Source organism: Ovis canadensis, chromosome 20, assembly GCF_042477335.2.
Source record: "Ovis canadensis isolate MfBH-ARS-UI-01 breed Bighorn chromosome 20, ARS-UI_OviCan_v2, whole genome shotgun sequence".
NCBI lineage: Eukaryota > Metazoa > Chordata > Mammalia > Artiodactyla > Bovidae > Ovis > Ovis canadensis.
The window spans coordinates 15,207,161-15,232,004 of NC_091264.1; the positions used below are offsets into that span (position 1 = coordinate 15,207,161).

Below are 24,844 nucleotides of genomic sequence, written 5' to 3' on the forward strand. Positions count from 1 at the left end.
TCAATGAAATGTTTAATAATCATTAATACATTGATGTTATTAAATATAAGTAGATTGTTAAATATTATATTTTACATATTAATAGAATTGTATATTTCATATTAATATTTCTTTAAATATTAAATATTTACATCATTGTAAGAAAATAGTTTAATATTCAAATTAAATTGTAGAAAAATATCTTGAATAACTTAATTGCAGTGAAGGGTAAAAGGATACATGATATTCACAGAAGTCAGCATATTTGTCCCTTCAACATGACATATGAGCCCCAAAGAGACAAATATAATTTCAATCTGGTGATACATGATATATGATATGGAAAGATTCAGAGTGCACTGTCGTGCTCAGTGACTAGATTTCTGCTTCCACTGGTTAGTCTTGAAATATTTTGGAAGGAATCCTGAATAAGAGATTCCATCCATGAGTCTTTTAATGCAAGATCCAATCGTCCTGGATAGCATTCCCTGTTCCTCTCTTGCAACTCAATCTTGAGATTAAGAGGAGGGTCTGAGGCAGCTGGTTGTGAGTCTCCTCACACCATTGTTCAAGTCTAGGTGTTGCCAGGAAACTGAGATTTGGAAGCTCTTTATTTTATAAAAATACAGATCTCTACCCATGATACAACCAAAATGTAACAGAGAGGAATTAGTAATTTAAAATATAAGTGAATAAACAGAAATGCAACTTTTACACTTTGAATAGGATGTTATTAATTTAAAAGACTGAACATAGTTCATTACACATAAGCTATAAGTGGATACTTGGTAACATGTGAGGTATAGAAAATTAATGAAATGCATCAATCTATAATTTATATGAGTGGGTCCTCAAATCACTTGTCCACATGCATATTTAAATGTTATCATCTGTCCATTTGGACATGGCAGGATGAGCAACCTATGGAACAAGAAGCAGAATTAAAAGCTCACTTTTCATAATCATCTAATACTAAAATCAGTGAGAATAATGCATATTAATTTAATTAGCCTCAAAATTTATGATGCTCAAATCTTACTATTTATCATCATTTTACTATCCTTTTTCAATTGTCTGTATAGGGTATGGGAACATGAACCCTCCCCAAATATAAATCTCATTACTATATAGATTGACATGCAAACAGTTTCTTAAAAAGAACAATTCTATGAAGACATACAAAACCTTCTAGAACTAACACCCCCAAAAGATGTCCTTTTCGTTATAGGGGACTGGAATGCAAAAGCAGGAAGTCAAGAAACACCTGGGGTAACAGGCAAATTTGACCTGGGAGTACAGAATGAAGCAGAGCAAAAGCTAATAGAGTTCTGCGAAGAGAATGCACTGGTCATAGCAAACACCCTCTTCCAAAAACACAAGAAAAGACTCTATACATGGACATCAACAGATGGTCAACACTGAAATCAGATTGATTACATTCTTTGCAGCCAAAGATGGAGAAGCTCTATAGAGTCAGCAAAAACAAGACCAGGAGCTGACTGCAGCTCAGATCATCAGCGCCTTACCAAATTCAGACTGAAGTTGAAGAAGTGGACAAAACTACTAGACCATTCAGGTATGACCTAAATCAAATCCCTTATGAATATACAGTGTAAGTGAGAAACAGATTTAAGAGACGAGATCTGATAGACAGAGTGCCTGGTGAACTATTGATAGAGGTTCGTGACATTGTACAGGAGACAGGAATCAAGACCATTCCCAAAAAAAGAAATGCAAAAAAGCAAAATGGCTGTCTGAAGAGACCTTACAAATAGCTGTGGAAAGGAGAGGAGTGAAAAGCAAAGGAGGAAAGGAAAGATATACCCATTTGAATGCAGAGTTTAAAAGAATAACAGGGAGAGATAAGAAAGCCTTCCTCAGAGATCAGTGCAAAGAAATAGAGGAAAACCATAGAAAGGGAAAGACTAGAGATCTCTTCAAGAATATTAGAGATACAAAGGGAACATTTCATGCAAAAATGGGCTCAATAAGAACAGGAATGGTAGGGATCTAACAGAAGCAGAAGGTATTAAGAAGACGTGGCAAGAATGCACAGAAGAACTGTACACAAAAGATCTTCACGACCAAGATAATCAAGAGGTGTGATCACTCATCTAGAGCCAGACATCCTGGAATGTGAATTCAAGTGGGCCTTAGGAACCATCACTACAAACAAAGCTAGGGGATGTGATGGAATTCCAGTTGAGCTATTTCAAGTCCTGAAAGATGTGGCTGTGAAAGTGCAGCACTCAATAGGCCAGCAAATTTGGAAAACTCAGCAGTGGCCACAGGACTGGAAAAGATCAGTTTTCATTCCAATCCCAAAGAAAGGAAATGCCAAAGAATGCTCAAACTACTACACAATTACACTCATCTCACACACTTCTAAGGTAATGCTTAAAATTCTCCAAGCCAGGCTTCAGCAATACATTAACTGTAAATTTCCACATGTTCAAGTTGGTTTTAGAAAAGATAGAGGAACCAGAGATCAAATCACCAACATCCGCTGGATCATGGAAAACGCAAGAGACCTCCAGAAAAACATCTATTTCTGCTTTATTGACTATGCCAAAGCCTTTGACTGTGTGAATCACAATAAACTGTGGAAAATTCTGAAAGAGATGGGAATATCAGACCCCCTGACCTGCCTCTTGAGAAACCTGTATGCAGTTCAGGAAACAACAGTTAGAACTGGACATGGAACAACAGACTGGTGCCAAATAGGAAAAAGAGTACGCCAAGGCTGTATATTCTCACCCTGCTTATTTAACTTATATGCAGAGTACATCATGAAAAACTTTGGGCTGGAGGAAACACTAGCTGGAATGAAGATTGCTGGGCGGAATATCAATAACGTCAGATATGCAGATGTCAGCACCCTTATGGCAGAAAGTAAAGAACTAAAGAGCCTCTTGAAGAAAGTGAAAGAAGAGAGTGAAAAGTTGGCTTAAAGCTCAACATTCAGAAAAGGAAGATCATGGCATCTGGTCCCAACCCTTCATGGAAAATAGATGGGGAAACAATGGAAACAGTGGCTCACTTTATTTTTCTGGACTATAAAATCACTTTGAATAGTGATTGCAGCCATTAAAATTAAAAGATGCTTACTCCTTGGAAGGAAAGTTATAATCAACCTAGACAGCATATTAAAAAGCAGAGACATTACTTTGCCAACAAAGGTCTATCTAGTCAAGGCTATGGTTTTTCCAATGTTCATGTATGGATGTGAGAGTTGGATTATAAAGAAAGCTGAGCACAGAAGTATTGATGCTTTTGAACTGTGGTGTTGGAGAAAACTCTTGAGAGTCCCTTGGACTGCAAGGAGATCCAACAAGTCCATCCTAAAGGATATCAGTCCTTGGTGTTCATTGGAAGGACTGATGCTGAAGCTGAAACTCCAATACTTTGCCCACCTGATGCAAAGAGCTGACTCATCTGAAACTACCCTGATGCTGTGAAAGATCGAGGGCAGGAGGAGAAGGGGACGAGAGAGGATGAGATGGTTGGATGGCATCACTGACTCAATATACGTGGATTTGGGTGGACTCCAGGGGTTGGTTATGGACAGGGAGGCCTGGTGTGCTGGGAGCTTCATGGACAGGGAGGTTCATGGTGTCTCAAAGAGTCGGACAGGACTGAGCAACTGAATTGAACTCAACTGAAGTTAGTAACTCAAGTCTAACTCTTTGTGACCCCAAGAACTGTAGCCCGCTGGGGTCCTCTATCCATGGAATTCTCCAGACAAGAAGACTTGAGTGGGTTGCCAAGGGATCTTCCCAACCCAGGGATCAAACCCAGGTCTCCTGCATTGCAGGCAGATTCTTTACCAACTGAGTCACCTGGGAAGCAGTTTCTGTATTTTCTGGTTAGAGCATCTCATTTCAAATCTACATGTTCATGGATGATTATAACAGTGCATATGAAAATATATTAAATTTTACCTTTTGTTAAATGCAGAACTATAAGAAACTTTTATGATAGGAAAATCTTAATAAAAAGTTTTAGAAAGCAGTCTATATTTTATTTTCTTTTTAAATAAGATATGTATCATGAAGGATTTAAAAATCAGTGAAACATATAACAAACAGTAAAGAATGAATAAATAAATGAGTATAGTTTAAGTTTCTTTTTTTAACCTAAATTTTCTATAGTGTATGCATATTATTTTTAGAGTAATAAAAATAACTTATTTTTAGGTTAGTCATATCTATGTATCTACTTACACTTAACATCTGTGGCAAAATTTTCCTAAAAATATATAATTAATTTCACATGTGCAATGTGTAAAACACAGGCACTTTTGTTCAGAGTTCCAAATTGCATTCTGTGGGCCAATGCAGCAGAGATGGGTCACAGTGAGCGGATTATGGGGTAGTGGAAGGGGCACTGAGCTGCTGGAATCCTGATTTGTGAGGAGCCTCTTTTCTGTATTCCACTGTTTTCTATGAACTAAACCATGGAAAAGCATTGCAGTGCATTGGTTATTGTCTCTTGAATGTTATCTCCAGACTCCAACAAAAGAAACAAATTCTGTCAGAATAATTACTCTTCTGACATGAAAATCAAGAAACACTTCCTAACTCAGAATGCATAAAGGGTTGATACATCAACACTTATAAACAGCGAGTCAAATTATCTTGAAGGTGAAGTGATTTTTGAACTAACACTTGCTCAATTATGTCAGAAAATGGCAACAGAAGTTGGTGGCCAAAGGAAAAGTCAGGATCCTAAAGAGAAGTCTACTTTTGGCCATAAATGTTTTTAATTGTTCAACATTAAGAATATAGCCAACCTGGCTGAAATATTAGGTAATGAAAGTTAAAATATAAAAATTCCTGCCTAATATCTTTCTTAGTGTGTCCAGATAAGCCAAACAACTTTCTACATTTTCCTCATCACTTAAGAAGTATTTTTATAAATCAATTGCTCTCTGTATGCAGAGAATTGCTTGTTGGTAAATTCTAATTTATTCAGAATGAAATCTAGTGTTTATAAGCAGGGTGGCTTATAAAGTGATAGAGTCTGCCTCTAGACTTGGCTGCAGCAGAAGAGCTAAACAAGCATGAAAGAACAGTATAGGTTTCAGAGGTAAGTCCAGCCCTCCTGACCATGGCTCCTGCAGCTCCATCAGAAGGTCTGAGAAGCAATCATTTATATTCATACATTTTCCCTATTGCCTTATTTACATGGTGTTAACATTTTAAATGTAAATAATTGAGAAATAGATAACCTGCATGGGAAAGAATCTTAAAAAAAAAAAAAAAAGATTGGATATATGTGTATGTGTAACTGATCCACTTTGCACTACACCTGAAATTAATATATTGTAGATTAACTATACTTCAATAACAAATAAAAATGAGAAAAAATAAAGAAATATGAGAATAAAATACAATGCTGACAGAAAGAAAATATTGATAGAAAAAGTGATACAATCTAAATTCCCATCCCGTTACCAACTATGCAGTCACATATAATCAATTTCATCCTTGTCATTTTCTTCAGAGTATATAATTTTGTATATAATTTTCACAGGTGATGATTTTTCCTCAAATTTATGTGCCACATGTGAAAGGCAATTACTGTATTTTACAAATAAAAATTCTATTTGAAAAAATGATTCATAAATAATAATGTATATTCTAATTATAATGTAAGTTTTAAGAGTGTGTTCACTGAAGCATCTCCAGGATTGAGATGTGGCTTGCATGTGTTAGCCATTAAATAAGTATTTGGTTCATGAGTAATGGTTTCTGGTCTTCTACTTCATGACATGATTTATAGTCTAGCACAATTTTTAAATGTAGGAATATGTTTCTCAAAAGTAGACAGTAAGAATCAGGGAGGGACAATATCTATTGTGTACACCATCATATTGCTGAAGCCTGACAGTACCTTTGTGCTCAAAGGACAAACTCAACTTTTGGATAGCAATCATTATGATGGTGGCTCCTGTTTCTGAATAGGCCTCATGATAGTCACCAGAGAAATGAGTTAATTTGATGCCTCTGTTCTGAGGAGGGTGTACTTTCTCCCAATGTCTGAACATTTCCTTCCCTGTCCCAATGGAGTACTGCACCTTCATTACATGGAGCTCCAAACACAGGCCGCGTTCATCATCTCTTTTGCTGCTTCTCATAAAGAGGAACAGATTGGCCTTCATATTACTTTAATAAAAATCTAGGACTGGGAGCATTTAAAGGAATGCTATTTTTCAAGGCAGCCAACTGGTGATACTGCACATATATTTTCAGGAACCAGAAACTATACTTCTAAAGTAATATACTGTATTGATACACCATAGGCACTCAATAGTATTACTGAGTTGAAATACAATTAACTTTAAATGGATTTTAAATTAAATTATGTAGTTTTGAAATTAATTTATAGACTGATATGCATACTGACTATTAATTCTTATAAATCAATCATTATTTAGCACTTTCAGGAACTACATGCAATAAAAATTACTTGAAAGTTACTATTTCTGACCTTAACAGTTTATAAATCTTTTAACTGTCTATTATTCTAATGATCTTTATGGTAACAGAAAGATACAACATTGCTGTCATATCAATGAGTCAGACAATGGGAATAGTGAAACATTTAAGAAAGACACTATCCAGAATGTTCATTGTTGCTGTTGAAAATTATCTATGACACATGTACCCCAATGTTCATCGCAGCACTGTTTATAATAGCCAGGACATGGAAACAACCTAGATGTCCATCAGCAGATGAATGGATAAGAAAGCTGTGGCACATATACACAATGGAGTATTACTCAGCCGTTAAAAAGAATTCATTTGAATCGGTTCTGATGAGATGGATGAAACTGGAGCCAATTATACAGAGTGAAGTAAGCCAGAAAGAAAAACACCAATACAGTATACTAACACATATATATGGAATTTAGGAAGATGGCAATGACGACCCTGTATGCAAGACAGGGAAAGAGACACAGATGTGTATAACGGACTTTTAGGCTCAGAGGGAGAGGGAGAGGGTGGGATGATTTGGGAGAATGACATTCTAACATGTATACTATCATGTGAATTGAATCGCCAGTCTATGTCTGACGCAGGATGCAGCATGCTTGGGGCTGGTGCATGGGGATGACCCAGAAAGATATTATGGGGAGGGAGGTGGGAGGGGGGTTCATGTTTGGGAATGCATGTAAGAATTAAAGATTTTAAAATTTAAAAAATAAAAAACTAAAAAAAAAAAAAGAAAATTATCTATGATTGTGGCTAATTGCTTTTGGAATTTTGATCAAAATTAATCTGTTCAATTTTCTGGCTCTCTAGGTAAAATTTCATCCTGTAATTACATAAATCAGTGTGACCTGGACTTCTAAAAATACTGGAGTTAGAAAGATAGAAGTAATTCCTGAATTTTCAGTGACTGATGAATGTTTTGATTTCTGTTTTAGTAAAGAAGAGGTCTTACCATAGCTGTCATAGGCATCCTCACTTACTCCATGACCATAGTCATAGTATTCAGGAACACTGCAATAGATTTAGACAGCAGTTAATGTTACTGTATTTGGGAGGAATCAACCCCAAAACTTGTATAGAATTTGAAATAAAAATGTGTACTAAGGTAATATCCCAAGAGTCTCTAGACATAAAACACATATTTGAACATAAATAATAATAGAATAATATTCACTGAATAATACAATTCTAATAAGAATATTCAGTAAGAACAATACAGTTTATTGACAAAAAGTGCTATAAATTTCTCATCCTACATTAATACTTTTTAAAAAATCTCTATCCTCCACTTATATAAATCAAATGTCCTCTAAAACAAAAGCATGAGGCTTCAAGAGAAGAACTAGGAAAGGAATATTTCCAAGAAAAAGTGCTACACAAGATGACAATCTGGTCAATTGTGTGTAACCTTTAATGCAATTAGCTTAAGAAATATACATAAATTTCATCTTCACTTTCATACACTAAAATTATACTCCTCTCCAACTTTTTCACAGCATAGGTCCATAGGTTTCTCACATATATAAGCTATTTTGTTTCACTTAATATCTAGCTAGATGCTTAGCCTAATGCAACCAAGTTATAATATTTTAAAAATACTACACAAAAAGTGGAAATTATTTAAACTAACCTAATATTTGGATAATTAATGTGTATTTTTTACTTAAGAATCCACAATATTTTTGGTACACTATATTTTTTCACTCCAACTCCTTCATCTAAAGATTTCTGCCTGAATAAATTTATGCTTAAATTGAAGAAAGTAGGGAAAACCACTAGACCATTCAGCTATGACCTAAATCAAATCCCTCATGATTATACAGGAGAAGTGAGAATTTGATTTAAGGGACTAGATCTGATAGACAGAGTGCCTGATGAACTACGGATGGGGGTTCGTGACGTTGTACAGGAGACATGGATCAAGACCATCCCCATGGAAAAGAAATGCAAAAAAGCGAAAGAGCCTCTTGATGAAAGTGAAAGAGGAGAGTGAAAAACTTGGCTTAAAGCTCAACATTCAGAAAACGAAGATCATGGCATCCGGTCCCATCACTTCATGGGAAATAGATCAGGAAACAGTAGAAACAGTGTCAACTTTATATTTTGGGGTCCACAATCACTGCAGATGGTGACTGCAGCCATGAAGTTAAAAGATGCTTACTCCTTGGAAGAAAAGTTATGAGCAACCTAGATAGTATATTCAAAAGAAGAGACCTTACTTTGCCGACTAAGGTCTGTCTAGTCAAGGCTATGGTTTTTCCAGTGGTCATGTATGGATGTGAGAGTTGAACTGTGAAGAAGACTGAGGGCCAAAGAACTGATGATTTTGAACTGTGGTGTTGGAGAAGATTCTTGAGAGTCCCTTGGACTGCAAGGAGATCCAACCAGTCCATTCTGAAGGAGATCAACCCTGGGATTTCTTTGGAAGAGTGATGCTAAAGCTGAAACTCCAGTACTTTGGCCACCTCATGCGAAGAGTTGACTCATTGGAAAAAACTTTGATGCTGGGAGGGATTGGGGGCAGGAGAGGAAGGGGACGACAGAGGATGAGATGGCTGGATAGCATCACTGACTCGATAGATGTGAGTCTGAGTGAACTCCGGGAATTGGTGATGGGCAGGGAGGCCTGGCATGCTGCGATTCATGGGATCTCAAAGAGTCAAACACGACTGAGCAACTGAAATGAACTGAACTGAACTGAGCGACTGAACTGAACTGAACTGAAGAGAAATTATCTTTTCCTGTTTTTTTTTTTTTGTTGTTGTTGTTAGCTCTATTAAAATAATTTAAAGATGAGATAGTGTTCAGAAATTTAGAACTTAACAGGATTAGGTAAGTCAACTGTTTTTGTACTTCAATAGCAAGAGATAATGAGTGTTGTTCCAAGATACCTCACATCTTCCCATTAGACTTTGCTGTTGTATAATATCCCAGGAACAACCTCGAGTCTCTAAATGTACACTGGTAGAAAGTATGAGGTAAACATTGTGAAGCCCATTAACGGAATGATCTGCTTTATGATAAGGAAGGATCTTCCAATAAATCTGATGTAACTTCCAGAAAAGAGAACCAAGTTTGCCAGAGGCACTCACAAAAAAAAAAAAAATATTTCAATTCTGGTCTTTAGATTCCTTTTAATCTGCTTAGGAGGATTTTGTAATGGTAATTGCTTATGAGCTTTTCCCAAGGAACTTTCTACTCTACTTATTCTGTTCCTTTTATGCTACTGTATATTGCATATTTTGTATGGGAAAGAAGGTTAAGAACAAAAATGTTTTTTGTTTGTTTGTTTGTTAAATAATTTTATATGTTTTGAGGCTTCAAAGAACCATATCAGACCTAATTTTCCCAGAGTCTAGATTTTGAGCTGGTTGCAGTAATTGGAATTGAACATGGATTTTCTCCTTTAGGCAGAAGGTAGCCATTCTTATGTTTGTTCTAGTGAGAATATGAATATTCATTTATATTCAAATGATGAGAGGGCTGAGCAAAGAAGACTCCAAGCTATTTGAAAATCGATTTGGCTCTTCTTTCAATAAGAAATAGTGACAATTTCAAGACTATATTTTCTACTCTTCCTTTTGTTTGAGTGTGGCCATGGGTAAAGTGATGTGTACAAATTCTTCATGATTTTCATCAAATTAAATTTATTGTCTTCTACTTGTTTTCAATCTTCATGTAACTGGCTGAAAACGTCAATTATTAGAGCCACTTTGAAAGACATGTTAACAGTGGTGGATGGAATCTCAGTACTTTCCAAAATTTATTTGTTGAAATCTCAGTCCCCATTGTGGTGGTATTAGGAGGTGAGACTTTTGGGTATCAAATTAGATTATGAGGGTAGAACCCTATTAATGAGATTAGTGCCTTTAAAAAGGCGAAGCCCCAGAGAGCTCTCTTGCTCTTTCCTCCACGTGAAGATACAAGGATACAGCAGTCTGCAACCCAGAAGAAGGCTTCATCAGAACCCAACCATGCTGATATTCTGATCTAGGACTTACTGCCCCCAGAACTGTAAAAAAATTTTTTTCTATTGTTTATAGACACCCAATCTATGGTATCATGTAAAGCAGCCTGAATTAAGACAGGTGGCATCCCACTTGCCTGGAACCCTGAATGGTGTCATGAAGCAAAGCCCACCTATTGCCATGCTTTAGTATGTGTGAGGGAGATAAATGTTTCTTTCATATGGGCAACTGAATTGTGCATCTCCTTATAATAGAAGCTTAGCCCATATTCCAAATAATAGAATTGGCAATTAAAGAAACAACTTGAAGATGAACAGGTATTCAGAAAATATTTGTTGATGAATAAATGATTAAAAAAAAGAATTCAAAATAATAAAACATTTGGCAAAAATATATTTAGAAAACTTTGTATATATTTTAGAAATGCTGTTTACTTATATCAGTAGCAATGGAAACAGTAAAGAAGAAAAAGAACAAAAGAACCAATAGTTACAATAGCCAGGACATGGAAGCAACCTAAATATCCATAAACAGATGAGTGGATAAAAAAGATGTGGTACATATACACAATGAAATAATACTCAGAGGCAGTCCTAAGATGGCAGAAGAATAGGATGGCGAGACCAGTTTCTCCACCACAAATTCATCAAAAGAACACTTAAACGCTGAGTAAATTCCACAAAACAACTTCTGAATGCTGGCAAAGGACAGCAGGCACAAAAGACAAAAAAAAAAAAAAAAGAGAGAGAGAGAGACAAAAGAGGTAGAGAAGGTGCTCTGTCCTGCGACGGGAGTCGTAAAAAGAGAGAAATTTCCAAACACCAGGAAACACTCTCACTGCCCTGTCTGTGGCGAAACTTGGAAGCACAGAGGGCAACATAACAGGGAGGAAACATAAATAAATAATTAAAACCCACAGATTACGAGCCCAATGGTAACTCCTCCAGTGGAGAAGCAGCGCAGACGCCTGCATCCACAACTAGCAAGTGGGGGCTGGGCAGGGAGGTCCGGGTTGCATTGCTTTTAAAGGATCAGGCCCAAATGCCCCGAGGGTAACCAGAGTGAACTAACTTGGGCTAGCAAACCAGACTGTGGAATAACTACCACGCGAAAAGCTCTAACATAAGACACCACCAGGACCGTGCACAGAACAAAGGACAGAACAGAATTAGCTGGCTGCAGACCATCCCCCTCGGGTGACATGCAGCCAGAACTGGAAGGGATGGAAGGGAACAATCGCAGCCCCAGAGAGACATTATCTACCAATCTGCTAGCAGGTTTCTTTACTAACTAAGACTTCTTGGGGTTCTGGACAGTCATCATCCGCCTGAGAAGGTGTGCCAGTTATATACCCAGAAAACTGAGCAGCAGGGAAGGGAGAGGGGATAAGTCACAGTGATCATGCTCGCCAAATACCTGAGCTACTCAGACCTGGGAAGGGCACAAAAAGCAGGTCCAACCGAGTCTGCACCTCTGAGGACTACCTGAGTGCCTGAGCCTGAGCGGCTTAGACTTGGGAGGTTCATGAAGCCCAGGGCCAGCCTCAGATGGCTCCCAGAGGAGCAAGCTAGAGCCTGAGCTGTGTACACTGTGAGTGGGGACAGGTCCAGTGTGGCTGAGACACTGCAAGCACATGCCAGTGTTATTTGTTTGCAGCGTCCCTCCCTCCCCACAGCGCGACTGAACAAGTGAGCCTAAAAAAAGTGTCCACCACCGCCCCCTTGTGTCAGGGTGGAAATCAGACACTGAAGAGACCAGCAAACAGAAGAAGCTAAAACAGAGGGAACTGCCTTGGAAGTGACAGGTGCAATAGATTAAAACCCTGTCATTAGTACTGACTATATAGGAAGGGGCCTATAGATCTTGAGAAGCATAAGTCGGACCAAGGAAGTATCCAAAAATGAACTGACCCCACACTGCCCACAACAATACCAGAGAAAATCCTAAATATACCTTTATAATTTTTATGATTATTCTTTTTTTTCCTTTTCTTTTTCTTCTTGTTTTTTAAAACTTTTTAAAATTTTTCAGTCCTCTATTACTCGTTTAATTTTCATTTTTATAATCTACTATTACTTTTCGAAAAAAGACCCTATTTTTAAAGCAAACTTCATATATATATATATATATATATATATATATATATATTCATACATATATATTTAATAATTCTTGTAACTTTGTGTTTTTTTTCCTTCTTCTTCTTTTCTTTAGTATTGTATTTTTGAAAATCCAACCTCTACTCTAGATTTCTAATCTTTGCTTTTTGGCATTTGTTATCAATTTTGTACCTTCAAAAACCCAATCTTGAGAGAGATTACTGGCTTGACTGCTCTCTCCTCCTTTGGACTCTCTTTTTTCTCCACCAGGTTGCCTCTGTCTCCTCCCTCCCCCTTTTCTACCCAACTCTGTGAATCTCTGTGTGTTCCAGATGGTGGAGAACACTTAGGGAACTGATTACTCGCTGGATCTGTCTTTCTCCATTTCATTCCCCTCTTTTATCCTCCTGACCACCTCTGTCTCCTTCCTCCCTCTTCTCTTCTCTGTATAACTATCCTTGAGTGGTCCAGACTGTGGAACACACATAAAGAAGTGATTACTGGCTAGCTTGCTCTCTCCTCTTTTGATTCCACCTCATTTCATTTGGGTCACATCTAATTCCTTGCTCCCTCTTCTCTTCTCCACGTAACTCTGTGAACCTCTCTTGGTGTCCCTCACTGTGGAGAAACTTCTTATCTTTAACCCAGATGTTTTATCAACAGTTCTGTATAGAAAGAGAAGAGTTGAGACTACTGTAAAAATAAGACTGAAAACCAGAAGCAGGAGGCTTAAGTCCAAATCCTGAGAACATCAGAGAACTCCTGACTCCAGGGAACATTAATCGATAGGAGCTCATCAAACACTTCCATACCTACACTGAAACCAAGCACCACCCAAGGCCCAACAAGTTCCAGAGCAAGACATACCTCACAAATTCTCCAGCAACAAAGGAACACAGCCCTGAGCTTCAATATACAGGCTGCCCAAAGTTACTCCAAAACCATTGACATCTCATAACACATTACTGGGCACTTCATTGCACTCCAGAGAGAAATCCAGCTCCACCCACCAGAACACGGACTCAAGCTTCCCTAACCAAGAAACCTTGATAAGCCACTGATACAACCCAACCCACAGTTAGAAAACTCCACAATAAATAGAACTCCACAAACTGCCAGAATACAGAAAGGCCACACCAAACACAGCAATATAACCAAGATGAAGACACAGAGGAAAACCCAGCAGGTAAAGGAACAGAAGAAAAGTACACCAAACCAAACCAAAGAATAAGAGACGGGGAATCTACCTGATACAGAATTCTGAATAATGATAGTGAAAATGTCCAAAATCTTGAAATCAAAATGGAATTACAGATAAATAGCCTGGAGACAAGGATTGAGAAGATGTAAGAAAGGTTAACTGAGGACTAGAAGAAATAAAAAAGATTTAATATATAATGAATAATGTAATAAATGAGACCAAAGACACTCTGGAGGCAACAAATAGTAGAATAATGGAGGCAGAAGATAGGATTAGTGAAGTAGAAGATAGAAATCAATGAATCAGAGAGGAAAAAAGAAAAACAAATTAAAAGAAATGAAGACAATCTCAGAGACCTCTAAGACAATATGAAATGCTCCAACATTCGAATTACAGTAGTCCCAGATGAAGAAGACAAAAAGAAAGACCATGAGAAAATCCTTCAGGAGATAATAGTTGAAAACTTCCCTAAAATGGGGAAGGAAATAATCACCCAAGTCCAAGAAACCCAGAGAGTCCAAAACAGGATAAACCCAAGGCAAAACACTCCAAGACACATATTAATCAAATTAACAAAGATCAAACACAAAGAAAAAACATTAAAAGTAGCAAGGGAAAAACAACAAATAACACACAAGGGGATTCCAATAAGGATAACTGCAGATCTTTCAATAGAAACGCTTCAGGATAGGAGGGAATGGCAAGACACACTTAAAGTGATGAAAGAAAATAACCTACAGCCCAGATTACTGTACCCAGCAAGGATCTCATTCAAATCTGAAGGAGAAATCAAAAGCTTTATAGACAAGCAAAAGCTAAGAGAATTCAGCACCACCAAACCAGCTCTCCAACAAATGCTAAAGGGTATTCTCTAGACAGGAAACACAAAAAGGGTATATAAACCCGAACCCAAAACAATACAGTAAATGGCAACGGGATCATGCTTATCAATAATTACCGTAACATAAATGGGTTGAATGCCCCAACCAAAAGACAAAGACTGGCTGAATGGATACAAGAAAAAAAGACCCCTATATATGCTGCATACAAGAGACCCACCTCAAAAACAAGGGACACATACAGACTGAAAGTGAAGGGCTTGAAATAGTTATTCCATGCAAATAGAGACCAAAAGAAAGCAGGAATAGCAATACTTATATCAGATAAAATAGACTTTAAAACAGTGCCTGTGAAAAGAGACAAAGAAGGACACTACATAATGATCAATGGATCGATTCAAGAAGAAGATATAACAATTATAAATATATATGCACCCAATATAGGAGCACCACAGTATGTAAGACAAATGCTAACAAGTATGAAAGGGGAAATTAACAATAACACAATAATAGTGGGAGACTTTAATACCCCACTCACAACTATTGATAGATCAACTAAACAGAAAATTAACAAAGAAACACAAACTTTAAATAATATAATAGACCAGTTAGACCTAAGTGACATCTATAAGACATTTCACCACAAAACAATGAATTTCACATTTTTCTCAAGTGCGCACGGAACCTTCTCCAGGATAGATCACATCCTGGGCCATAAATCTAGACTTGGCAAATTCAAAAAAATTGAAATCATTCCAAGCATCTTTTCTGACCATAATGCAGTAAAATTAGATCTCAATTACAGGAGAAAAACTATTAAAAATTCCAATATATGGAGGCTGAACAACACACTTCTGAATAAACAATAAATCACAGAAGAAATCAAAAAGGAAATCAAAATATGCATAGAAATGAATGAAAATGAAAACACAACAACCCAAAACCTGGGGGACACTGTAAATCAGTGCTAAGAGGAAATTTCATAGCAATACAGGCATACCTCAAGAAACAAGAAAAAAGTCAAATAAATAACTTAACTCTACACCTAAAGCAATAGAAAAGGAAGAAGTGGGAAACCCTAGGGTTAGTAGAAGGAAAAAATCTTAAAAATTAGGGCAAAAATAAATGCAAAAGAAACAAAAGAGACCATAGTAAAAATCAACAAGGTCAAAAGATGGTTCTTTGAAAGGGTAAATAAAATTGACAAACCATTACCCAGACTCATCAAAAAACGAAGGGAGAAAAATCAAATCAATAAAATTAGAAATGAAAATGGAGAGATCACAACAGGCAACACAGAAATACAAAGGATCATAAGAGACTACTATCAGCAATTATATGTTAATAAAATGGACAACATGGAAGAAATGCACAAATTCTTAGAAAAGTACAACGTTCCAAACTGAACCAGGAAGAAATAGAAAATCTTAACAGACCCATCACAACCATGGAAATTGAAAATATAATCAGAAATCTTCCAGCAAACAAAAGCCCAGGTCAAGACGGCTTCACAGCTGAATTCTACCAAAAATTTAGAGAAGAGCTAACACCTATCCTCATGCGAAGAGTTGACTCATTGGAAAAGACTCTGATGCTGGGAGGGATTGGGGACAGGAGGAGAACGGGATGACAGAGGATGAGATGGCTGGATGGCATCACTGACTCGATGGACATGAGTCTGAATGAACTCCGGGAGTTGGTGATGGACAGGGAGGCCTGGCGTGCTGCAATTCATGGGGTCGCAAAGAGTCAGACATGACTGAGGGAGTGAACTGAACTGAACTGAATTGAACACCTATCCTACTCAAACTCTTCCAGAAAATTGCTGCTGCTGCTAAGTCGCTTCAGTCATGCCTGACTCAGCGACCCCATGGACTGCAGCCTACCAGGCTCCTTCGTCCATGGGATTTTCCAGGAAAGAGTACTGGAGTGGGTTGCCATTGCCTTCTCCACCAGTAAATTGCAGAGGAAAGTAAACTTCCAAACACATTCTATGAGGCCACCATCACCCTAACTCCAAAACCTGACAAAGATGCCACACAGGAAAAAAAAAAAAAAAAGAAAATAAAAAAAGAAAGAAAGAAAGAAAAGAAAGAAAGAAAACTACAGGCCAATATCAGTGATTAACATAGATGCAAAAATCCTTAACAAAATTCTAGCAATCAGAATCCAACAACACATTAAAAAGATCCTACACCATGACCAAGTGGGCTTTATCCCAGGGATGCAAGGATTCTTCGATATCTGCAAATCAATCAATGTAATTCACCACGTTACCTAATTGAAAAATAAAAGCCACATGATCATCTCAATAGATGCAGAGAAAGCCTTTGACAAAATTCAACATCCATTTATGATAAAAACTCTTCAGAAAGCAGGAATAGAAGGAACATACCTCAACATAATAAAAGCTACATATGACAAACCCACAGCCAACATTATATTCGATGGTCAAAAATTGAAAGCATTTCACCCAATGTCAGGAACAAGACAAGGGTGCCCACTTTCACCATTACTATTTAACATAGTTCTCCAAGTTTTGGCCACAACAATCAGAGCAGAAAAAGAAATAAAAGGAATCCAAATTGGAAAAGAAGAAGTAAAACTCTCACTGTTTGCAGATGACATGATTCTCTACATTGAAAACCCTAAAGATTCCACCAGAAAATTACTAGAGCTAATCAATGAATATAGTAAAGTTGCAGGATATAAAATCAACATACAGAAATCCCATGCATTCCTGCACACTAATAATGAGAAAGTAGAAGAATAAATTAAGGAAACAATTAAATTCACCATTGCAACGAAAAGAATAAAATACTTAGGAATATATATACCTAAAGAAACCAAAGACCAATGTATAGAAAACTATAAAACACTGGTTTGAGGAGGCGGTCCTAAGATGGCAGAGGAATAGGACGGGGAGACCACTTTCTCCCTCACAATTCATCAAAAGAACATTTCAACACTGAGTAAATTCCACAAAACAACTTCTGAATGCTGGCAGAGGACATCAGGCACCCAGAAAAGCAGATCACAGTCTTCAAAAACAGTGAACTTTTCTGGGTGTCCCTCAATGTGGAGAAACTTTTTATCTCTAACCTAGCTGTTTTATCATTGGTGCTATATAGATGGAGAAGTCTTGAGGCTACTGTAGAAATAAAACTGAAAACCAGAAGCAGGAGGCTTAAGTCCAAATCCTGAGAACATCAGAGAACTCCTGACTCCAGGGAACACTAATCAATAAGAACTCATCAAACACTTCCATACCTACACTGAAACCAAGCATCACCCAAGGCCCAACAAGTTAGAGAGCAAGACATACCATGCAAATTCTCCAGCAACACAGGAACACAACCCTGAGCTTCAAAATAGAGGCAGCTCAAAGTGACTCCAAAACCATTGATCTCATAACTCATTACTGGACACTTCATTGCACTCCAGAGAGAAATCCAGCTCCACCCACCAGAATTCTGACACAAGCTTCCCTAACCAGGAAACCTTGACAAGCCACTGATACAACCCCACCCATAGTGAAGAAAGCCCATAATAAAGAGAACCCCACAAATCCCCAGAATACAGAAAGGCCACCCCAAACGCAGCAATATAACCAAGGTGAAGAGACAGAGGAATACCCAGCAGGTAAAGTAACAGGAGAAAAGACCACCAAACCAAACAAAAGAGGAAGAGAGAGGGAATCTACGTGAGAAAGAATTCTGAATAATGATAGTGAAAATGATCCAAAACTTGAAATCAAAATGGAATCACAGATAAATAGCCTGGAGACAAGGATTGAGAAGATGCAAGAAAGGTTTAACAAGAACCTAGAAGAAATAAAAAAGAGTCAATATATAATGAATACTGCAGTAAATAAGATCAGAAACACTCTGGAGGCAACAAATAGTAGAATAATGGAGGCAGAAGATAGGATTAGTGAAATAGAAGATAGAATGGTAGAAATAAATGATCAGAGAGGAAAAAAAACGAATTTTAAAAAATGAGGACAATCTCAGAGACCTCTAGGACAATATGAAATGCTCCAACATTCGAATTATAGGAGTCCCAGACTAAGAAGAAAAAAAAGAAAGACCATGAGAAAATCCTTCAGGAGATAACAGTTGAAAACTTCCCTAAAATGGGGAAGGAAATAATCGCCCAAGTCCAAGAAACCCAGAGAGTCCAAAACAGGATAAGCCCAAGGCGAAACACCCCAAGACACATATTAATCAAATTAACAAAGATCAAACACAAAGAACAAATATTAAAAGCAGCAAGGGAAAAACAACAAATAACACACAAGGGGATTCCAATAAGGATAACTGCAGATCTTTCAATAGAAACGCTTCAGGATAGGAGGGAATGGCAAGACATACTTAAAGTGATGAAAGAAAATAACCTACAGCCCAGATTACTGTACCCAGCAAGGATCTCATTCAAATCTGAAGGAGAAATCAAAAGCTTTATAGACAAGCAAAAGCTAAGAGAATTCAGCACCACCAAACCAGCTCTCCAACAAATGCTAAAGGGTATTCTCTAGACAGGAAACACAAAAAGGGTATATAAACCCGAACCCAAAATAATAAAGTAAATGGCAACAGGATCATATTTATCGATAATTAGCTTAAACCTAAATGGGTTGAATGCCCCAACCAAAAGACAAAGTATGGCTGAATGGATACAAAGACAAGACCCCTATATATGCTGCATACAAGAGACCCACCTCAAAACAAGGGACACATACAGACTGAAAGTGAAAGGCTTGAAATAGTTATTCCATGCAAATAGAGACCAAAAGAAAGCAGGAGTAGCAATACTTATATCAGATAAAATAGACTTTAAAATAAAGGCTTGGAAAAGAGACAAAGAAGGACACTACATAATGATCAAAGGATCAATTCAAGAAGAAGATATAACAATTATAAATATATATGCACCCAATATAGGAGCACCACAATATGTAAGACAAATGCTAACAAGTATGAAAGGGGAAATTAACAATAACACAATAATGATGGGAGACTTTAATATCCACTCACAACTATGCATAGATCAACCAAACAGAAAATTAACAAAGAAACACAAACTTTAAAGGATACAATAGACAAATTAGACCTAATTGATATCTATACGATATTTCACCACAAAACAATGAATTTCACCTTTTTCTCAAGTGCTCACGGAACCTTCTCCAGGATAGATTACATCCTGGGCCATAAATCTAACCTTGATAAATTCAAAAAAATTGAAATCATTCCAAGCATCTTTTCTGACCATAATGCAGTAAAATTAGATCTCAATTACGGGAGAAAAACTATTAAAAATTCCAACATATGGAGGCTGAATAACACGCTTCTGTATAACCAAAAAAATCACAGAAGAAATCAAAAAAGAAATCAAAATATGCATAGAAAAGAATGAAAATGAAAACACAACAACCCAATACCTGTGGGACACTATAAAATCAGTGCTATGAGGAAAGTTCACAGCAATACAGGCATACCACAAGAAACAAGAAAAAAGTCAAATAATTAAACTAACTCTACACCTAAAGCAACTAGAAAAGGAAGAAATGGAGAACGCCAGATTTAGTAGAAGGAAATAAATCTTAAAAATTAGGCAGAAATAAATGCAAAAGAAACAACAGAGACCATACCAAAAGTCAACAAAGCCAAAAGCTGGTTCTTTGAAAGGGTAAATAAAATTGACAAACCATTACCCAGACTCATCAACAAACAAAAGGAGAAAAATCAAATCAATAAAATTAGAAATGAAAATGGAGAGATCACAACAGACAACACAGAAATACAAAGGATCATAAGATACTACTATCAGCAATTATATGCCAATAAAATGGACAACGTGGAAGAAATGGACAAATTCTTAGAAAATACAACTTTCCAAAACTGAACCAGGAAGCAGTAGAAAATCTTAACAGACCCATCATAAGCATGGAAATTGAAAATATAATCAGAAAACTTCCAGGAAACAAAAGCCCAGATCCAGACGGCTTAACAGCTGACTTCTACCAAAAATTTAGAGAAGAGCTAACACCTATCCTACTCAAACTCTTCCAGAAAACTGCAGAGGAAGGTAAACTTCCAAACTCATTCTATGATGCTACCATCACCCTAATACCAAAACCTGACAAAGATGCCACAAAAAAGAAAACTACAGGCCAATATCACTGATGAACATAGATGCAAAAATCTTTCAAAAAATTCTAGCAATCAGAATCTAACAACACATTAAAAAGATCATGCACCATGACCAAGTGGGCTTTATCCCAGGGATGCAAGGATTCTTCAGTATCCAGAAATCAATGAATGTAATTCACCACATTAACTAACTGAAAAATAAAAGCCACATGATTATCTCAATAGATGCAGAGAAAGCCTTTGACAAAATTCAACATCCATTTAAGATAAAAACTCTCCAGAAAGCAGGAATAGAAGGAACATACCTCAACATAATAAAAGCTATATATGACAAACCCACAGCAAACATTATCCTCAATGGTGAAAAATTGAAAGCATTTCCCTTAAAGTCAGGAACAAGACAAGGGTGCCCACTTTCACCACTACTATTCAACATAGGTCTGGAAGTTTTGGCCACAGCAATCAGAGCAGAAAAAGAAATAAAAGTAATCCAAATTGGAAAAGAAGAAGTAAAACTCTCACTGTTTGCAGGTGACATGATCCTCTATATAGAAAACCCTAAAGACTCCACCAGAAAATTACTAGAGCTAATCAATGAATATAGTAAAGTTTCAGGATATAAAATCAACAGACAGAAATCCCTTGCATTCCTATACACTAATAATGAGAAAGTAGAAAAAGAAATTAAGGAAACAATTCCATTCACCATTGCAACGAAAAGAATAAAATACTTAGGAATATATCTACCTAAAGAAACTAAAGACCTATATATAGAAAACTATAAAACACTGATGAAAGAAATCAAAGAGGGCACTAATAGATGGAGAAATATACCATGTTCATGGATCGGAAGAATCTATATAGTGAAAATGAGTATACTACCCAAAGCAATCTGCAGAGTCAGTGCAATCCTATCAAGCTACCAGCGGTATTTTTCACAGAGCTAGAACAAATAATTTCACAATTTGTATGGAAATACAAAAAACTCAAATAGCCAAAGCAATCTTGAAAAAAAAGAATGGAACTGGAGGAATCAACTTGCCTGACTTCAGGCTCTACTACAAAGCCACTGTCATCAAGACAGTATGGTACTGGCACAAAGATAGAAATATAGATCAATGGAACAAAATAGAAAGCCCAGAGGCAAATCCACACACCTATGGACACCTTATCTTTGACAAAGGAGGCAAGAATATACAATGGATAAAAGACAATCACTTCAACAAGTGGTGCTGGGAAAACTGGTCAACCACTTGTAAAAGAATGAATCTAGATCACTTTCTAACAGCATACACAAAAATAAGCTCAAAATGGATTAAAGATCTAAACGTAAGACCAGAAATTATAAAACTCCTAGAGGAGAACATAGGCAAAACACTCTCCGACATAAATCACAGCAGGATCCTCTATGATTGACCTCTCAGAATACTGGAAAGAAAAGCAAAAATAAACAAATGGAATCTAATTAAAATTAAAAGCTTCTGCACAACAAAGGAAATTATAAGCAAAGTGAAAAGACAGCCTTCTGTGGGAGAAAATAATAGCAAATGAAGCAACTGACAAACAACTAATCTCAAAAATATACAAGAAACTTATGCAGCTCAATTCCAGGAAATTAAAAAAAAAAAAAGACGTAATCAAAAAATGGGCCAAAGGACTAAATAGACATTTCTCCAAAGAAGACATACAGATGGCTAAAAAACATGAAAAGATGCTCAATATCACGCATTATCACAGAAATGCAAATCAAAACCACAATGAGGTAACATTTCACACCAGTCAGAATGGCTTTGATCTAAAAGTCTACAAGCAATAAATTTTGGAGAGGGTGTGGAGAAAAGAGGGTGTGGAGAAAAGGGAACACTCTTATACTGTTGGTGGGAATGCAAACTAGTAGAGCCACTATGGAGAACAGTGTGGAGATTCCTTTAAAAATTGCAAATAGAACTGCCTTCAGTTCAGTTAAGTTCAGTCACTCAGTGGTGTCCGACTCTTTGCGACCCCATGAATCGCAGCACGCCAGGCCTCCCTGTCCATCACCATCTCCCGGAGTTCACTCAGACTCACGTCCATCAAGTCCGTGATGCCATCCAGCCATCTCATCCTGGGTCATCCCCTTCTCCTCCTGCCCCCAATCTCTCCCAGCATCAGAGTCTTTTCCAATGAGTTAACTCTTCACATGAGGTTATGACCCAGCAATCCACTGCTAGGCATACACACCAAGGAAACCAGAATTGAAAGAGATCCGTGTACCCCAATGTTCATCGCAGCACTGTTTATAATAGCCAGGACATGGAAACAAACTAGATGTCAGCAGATGAATGGATAAGAAACCTGTGGTATATATACACAATAGAGTACTACTCAGCCATTAAAACAAATACATTTGAATCCGTTCTAATGAGGTGGATGAAACTGAAGCCTATTATACAGAGTAAAGTAAGCCAGAAAGAAAAACACCAATACAGTATACTAACACATACATATGGAATTTAGAAAGATGGTAATAATAACCCTGTATGTGAGATAGCAAAAGTGGCACAGATGTATAGAATGGACTTTTGGACTATGTGGGAGAGGGAGAGGGTGGGATGATTTGGGGGAATGGCATTGAAACATGTATAATATCATGTAAGAAACGAATCCCATGTCTGCGTTTGATACAGGATACAGGATGCTTGGGGCTGGTGCATGGGGATGATCCAGAGAGATGATATGGTGTGGGGGGTGGGAGCTGGGAGGGGGGGTTCAGGATTGGGAACTCATGTACACCCGTGGCAGATTCATGTCATTGTATGGCAAAACCAATACAGTATTGTAAAGTAAAATAAAGTAAAAATTAAAAAAAAAAAACCACTGGTGAAAGAAATCAAAGAGGACACTAATAGATGGAGAAACATAGCTTGCCATGGATTGTAAGAATCAATATAGTGAAAATGAGTATACTACCCAAAGCAATCTACAGATTCAATGCAATCCCTATAAAGCTACCAGCGGTATTTTCCACAGAGCTAGAATAAACAATTTCACAATTTGTATGGAAATTTAAAAAAAAAATTACTCAAATAGCCAAAGCAATCTTGAGAAAGAAGAATGGAATTGGAGGAATCAACCTTCATGACTTCAGGCTCTACTACAAAGCCACAGTCATCACGACAGTATGGTACTGGCACAAAGACAGAAATATAGATCAGTGAAACAAAATAGAAAGCCCAGAGACAAAGGCACACACCTATGGACACACCTATGGACACCTTTGGCTTCCCTGTTGGCTCAGAGGTTAAAGTGTCTGCCTCTAATTCGGGAGACCTGGGTTCGATCCCTGGGTCGGGAAGATCCCCTGGAGAAGGAAATGACAACCCACTCCAGTATTCTTGCCTGGAGAATCCCATGGATTGAGGAGCCTGGTAGGCTGCAGTCCACGGGGTCACAAAGAGTCAGACACGACTGAGTGACTTTACTTACTTGCTTTTTATGGACACTTTATCTTCTACAAAGGAGACAAGAATATACAATGGATTATAGACAATCTCTTTAATAAGTGTTGCTGTGAAAACTTGTCAACCACTTGTAAAAGAATGAAACTAGAACACTTTCTAACACCATACACAAAAATAAACTCAAAATGGATTAAAGATTTTAATGTAAGACCAGAAACTATAAAACTCCTAGAGCAGAACATAGACAAAACACTCTCCAACATAAATCACAGCAGGATCCTCTATGACCCACCTCTCAGAATACTGGAAATGAAAGCAAAAATAAACAAATGGGATCTAATCAAAATTAAAAGCTTCTGCACAACAAAGGAAACTATAAGCAAGGTGAAAAGACTGCCTTCGGAATGGGAGAAAATAATAGCAAATGAAGCAACTGACAAACAACTAATCTCAAAAATATACAAGCTCAATACCAAAAAGGTAAATGACCCAATAGAAAAATGGGCCAGAGAACATTTCTCCAAAGTAGACATACAGATGGGTAACAAACACATGAAAAGATGCTCAACATCACTCATTATCAGAGAAATGCAAACCAAAACCACAATGAGATACCATTTCATGCCAATTCAAATGGCTGTGATCCAAAAGTCTACAAGTAATAAA

The 24,844-nt window shown here is 37.2% G+C and overlaps 1 protein-coding gene across 1 annotated transcript in view; it reads right to left on the reverse strand.

Annotated features, from left to right (window-relative positions):
• KHDRBS2 (KH RNA binding domain containing, signal transduction associated 2) overlaps positions 1-24,844 on the reverse strand; it is an 844,433-nt gene that overhangs the window by 22,363 nt on the left and 797,226 nt on the right. Inside the window, exon 8 of the mRNA XM_069562599.1 lies at positions 7,429-7,487. Coding sequence (XP_069418700.1) covers positions 7,429-7,487 — 59 coding nt within the window. The remainder of the gene's footprint in view (positions 1-7,428; positions 7,488-24,844) is intronic.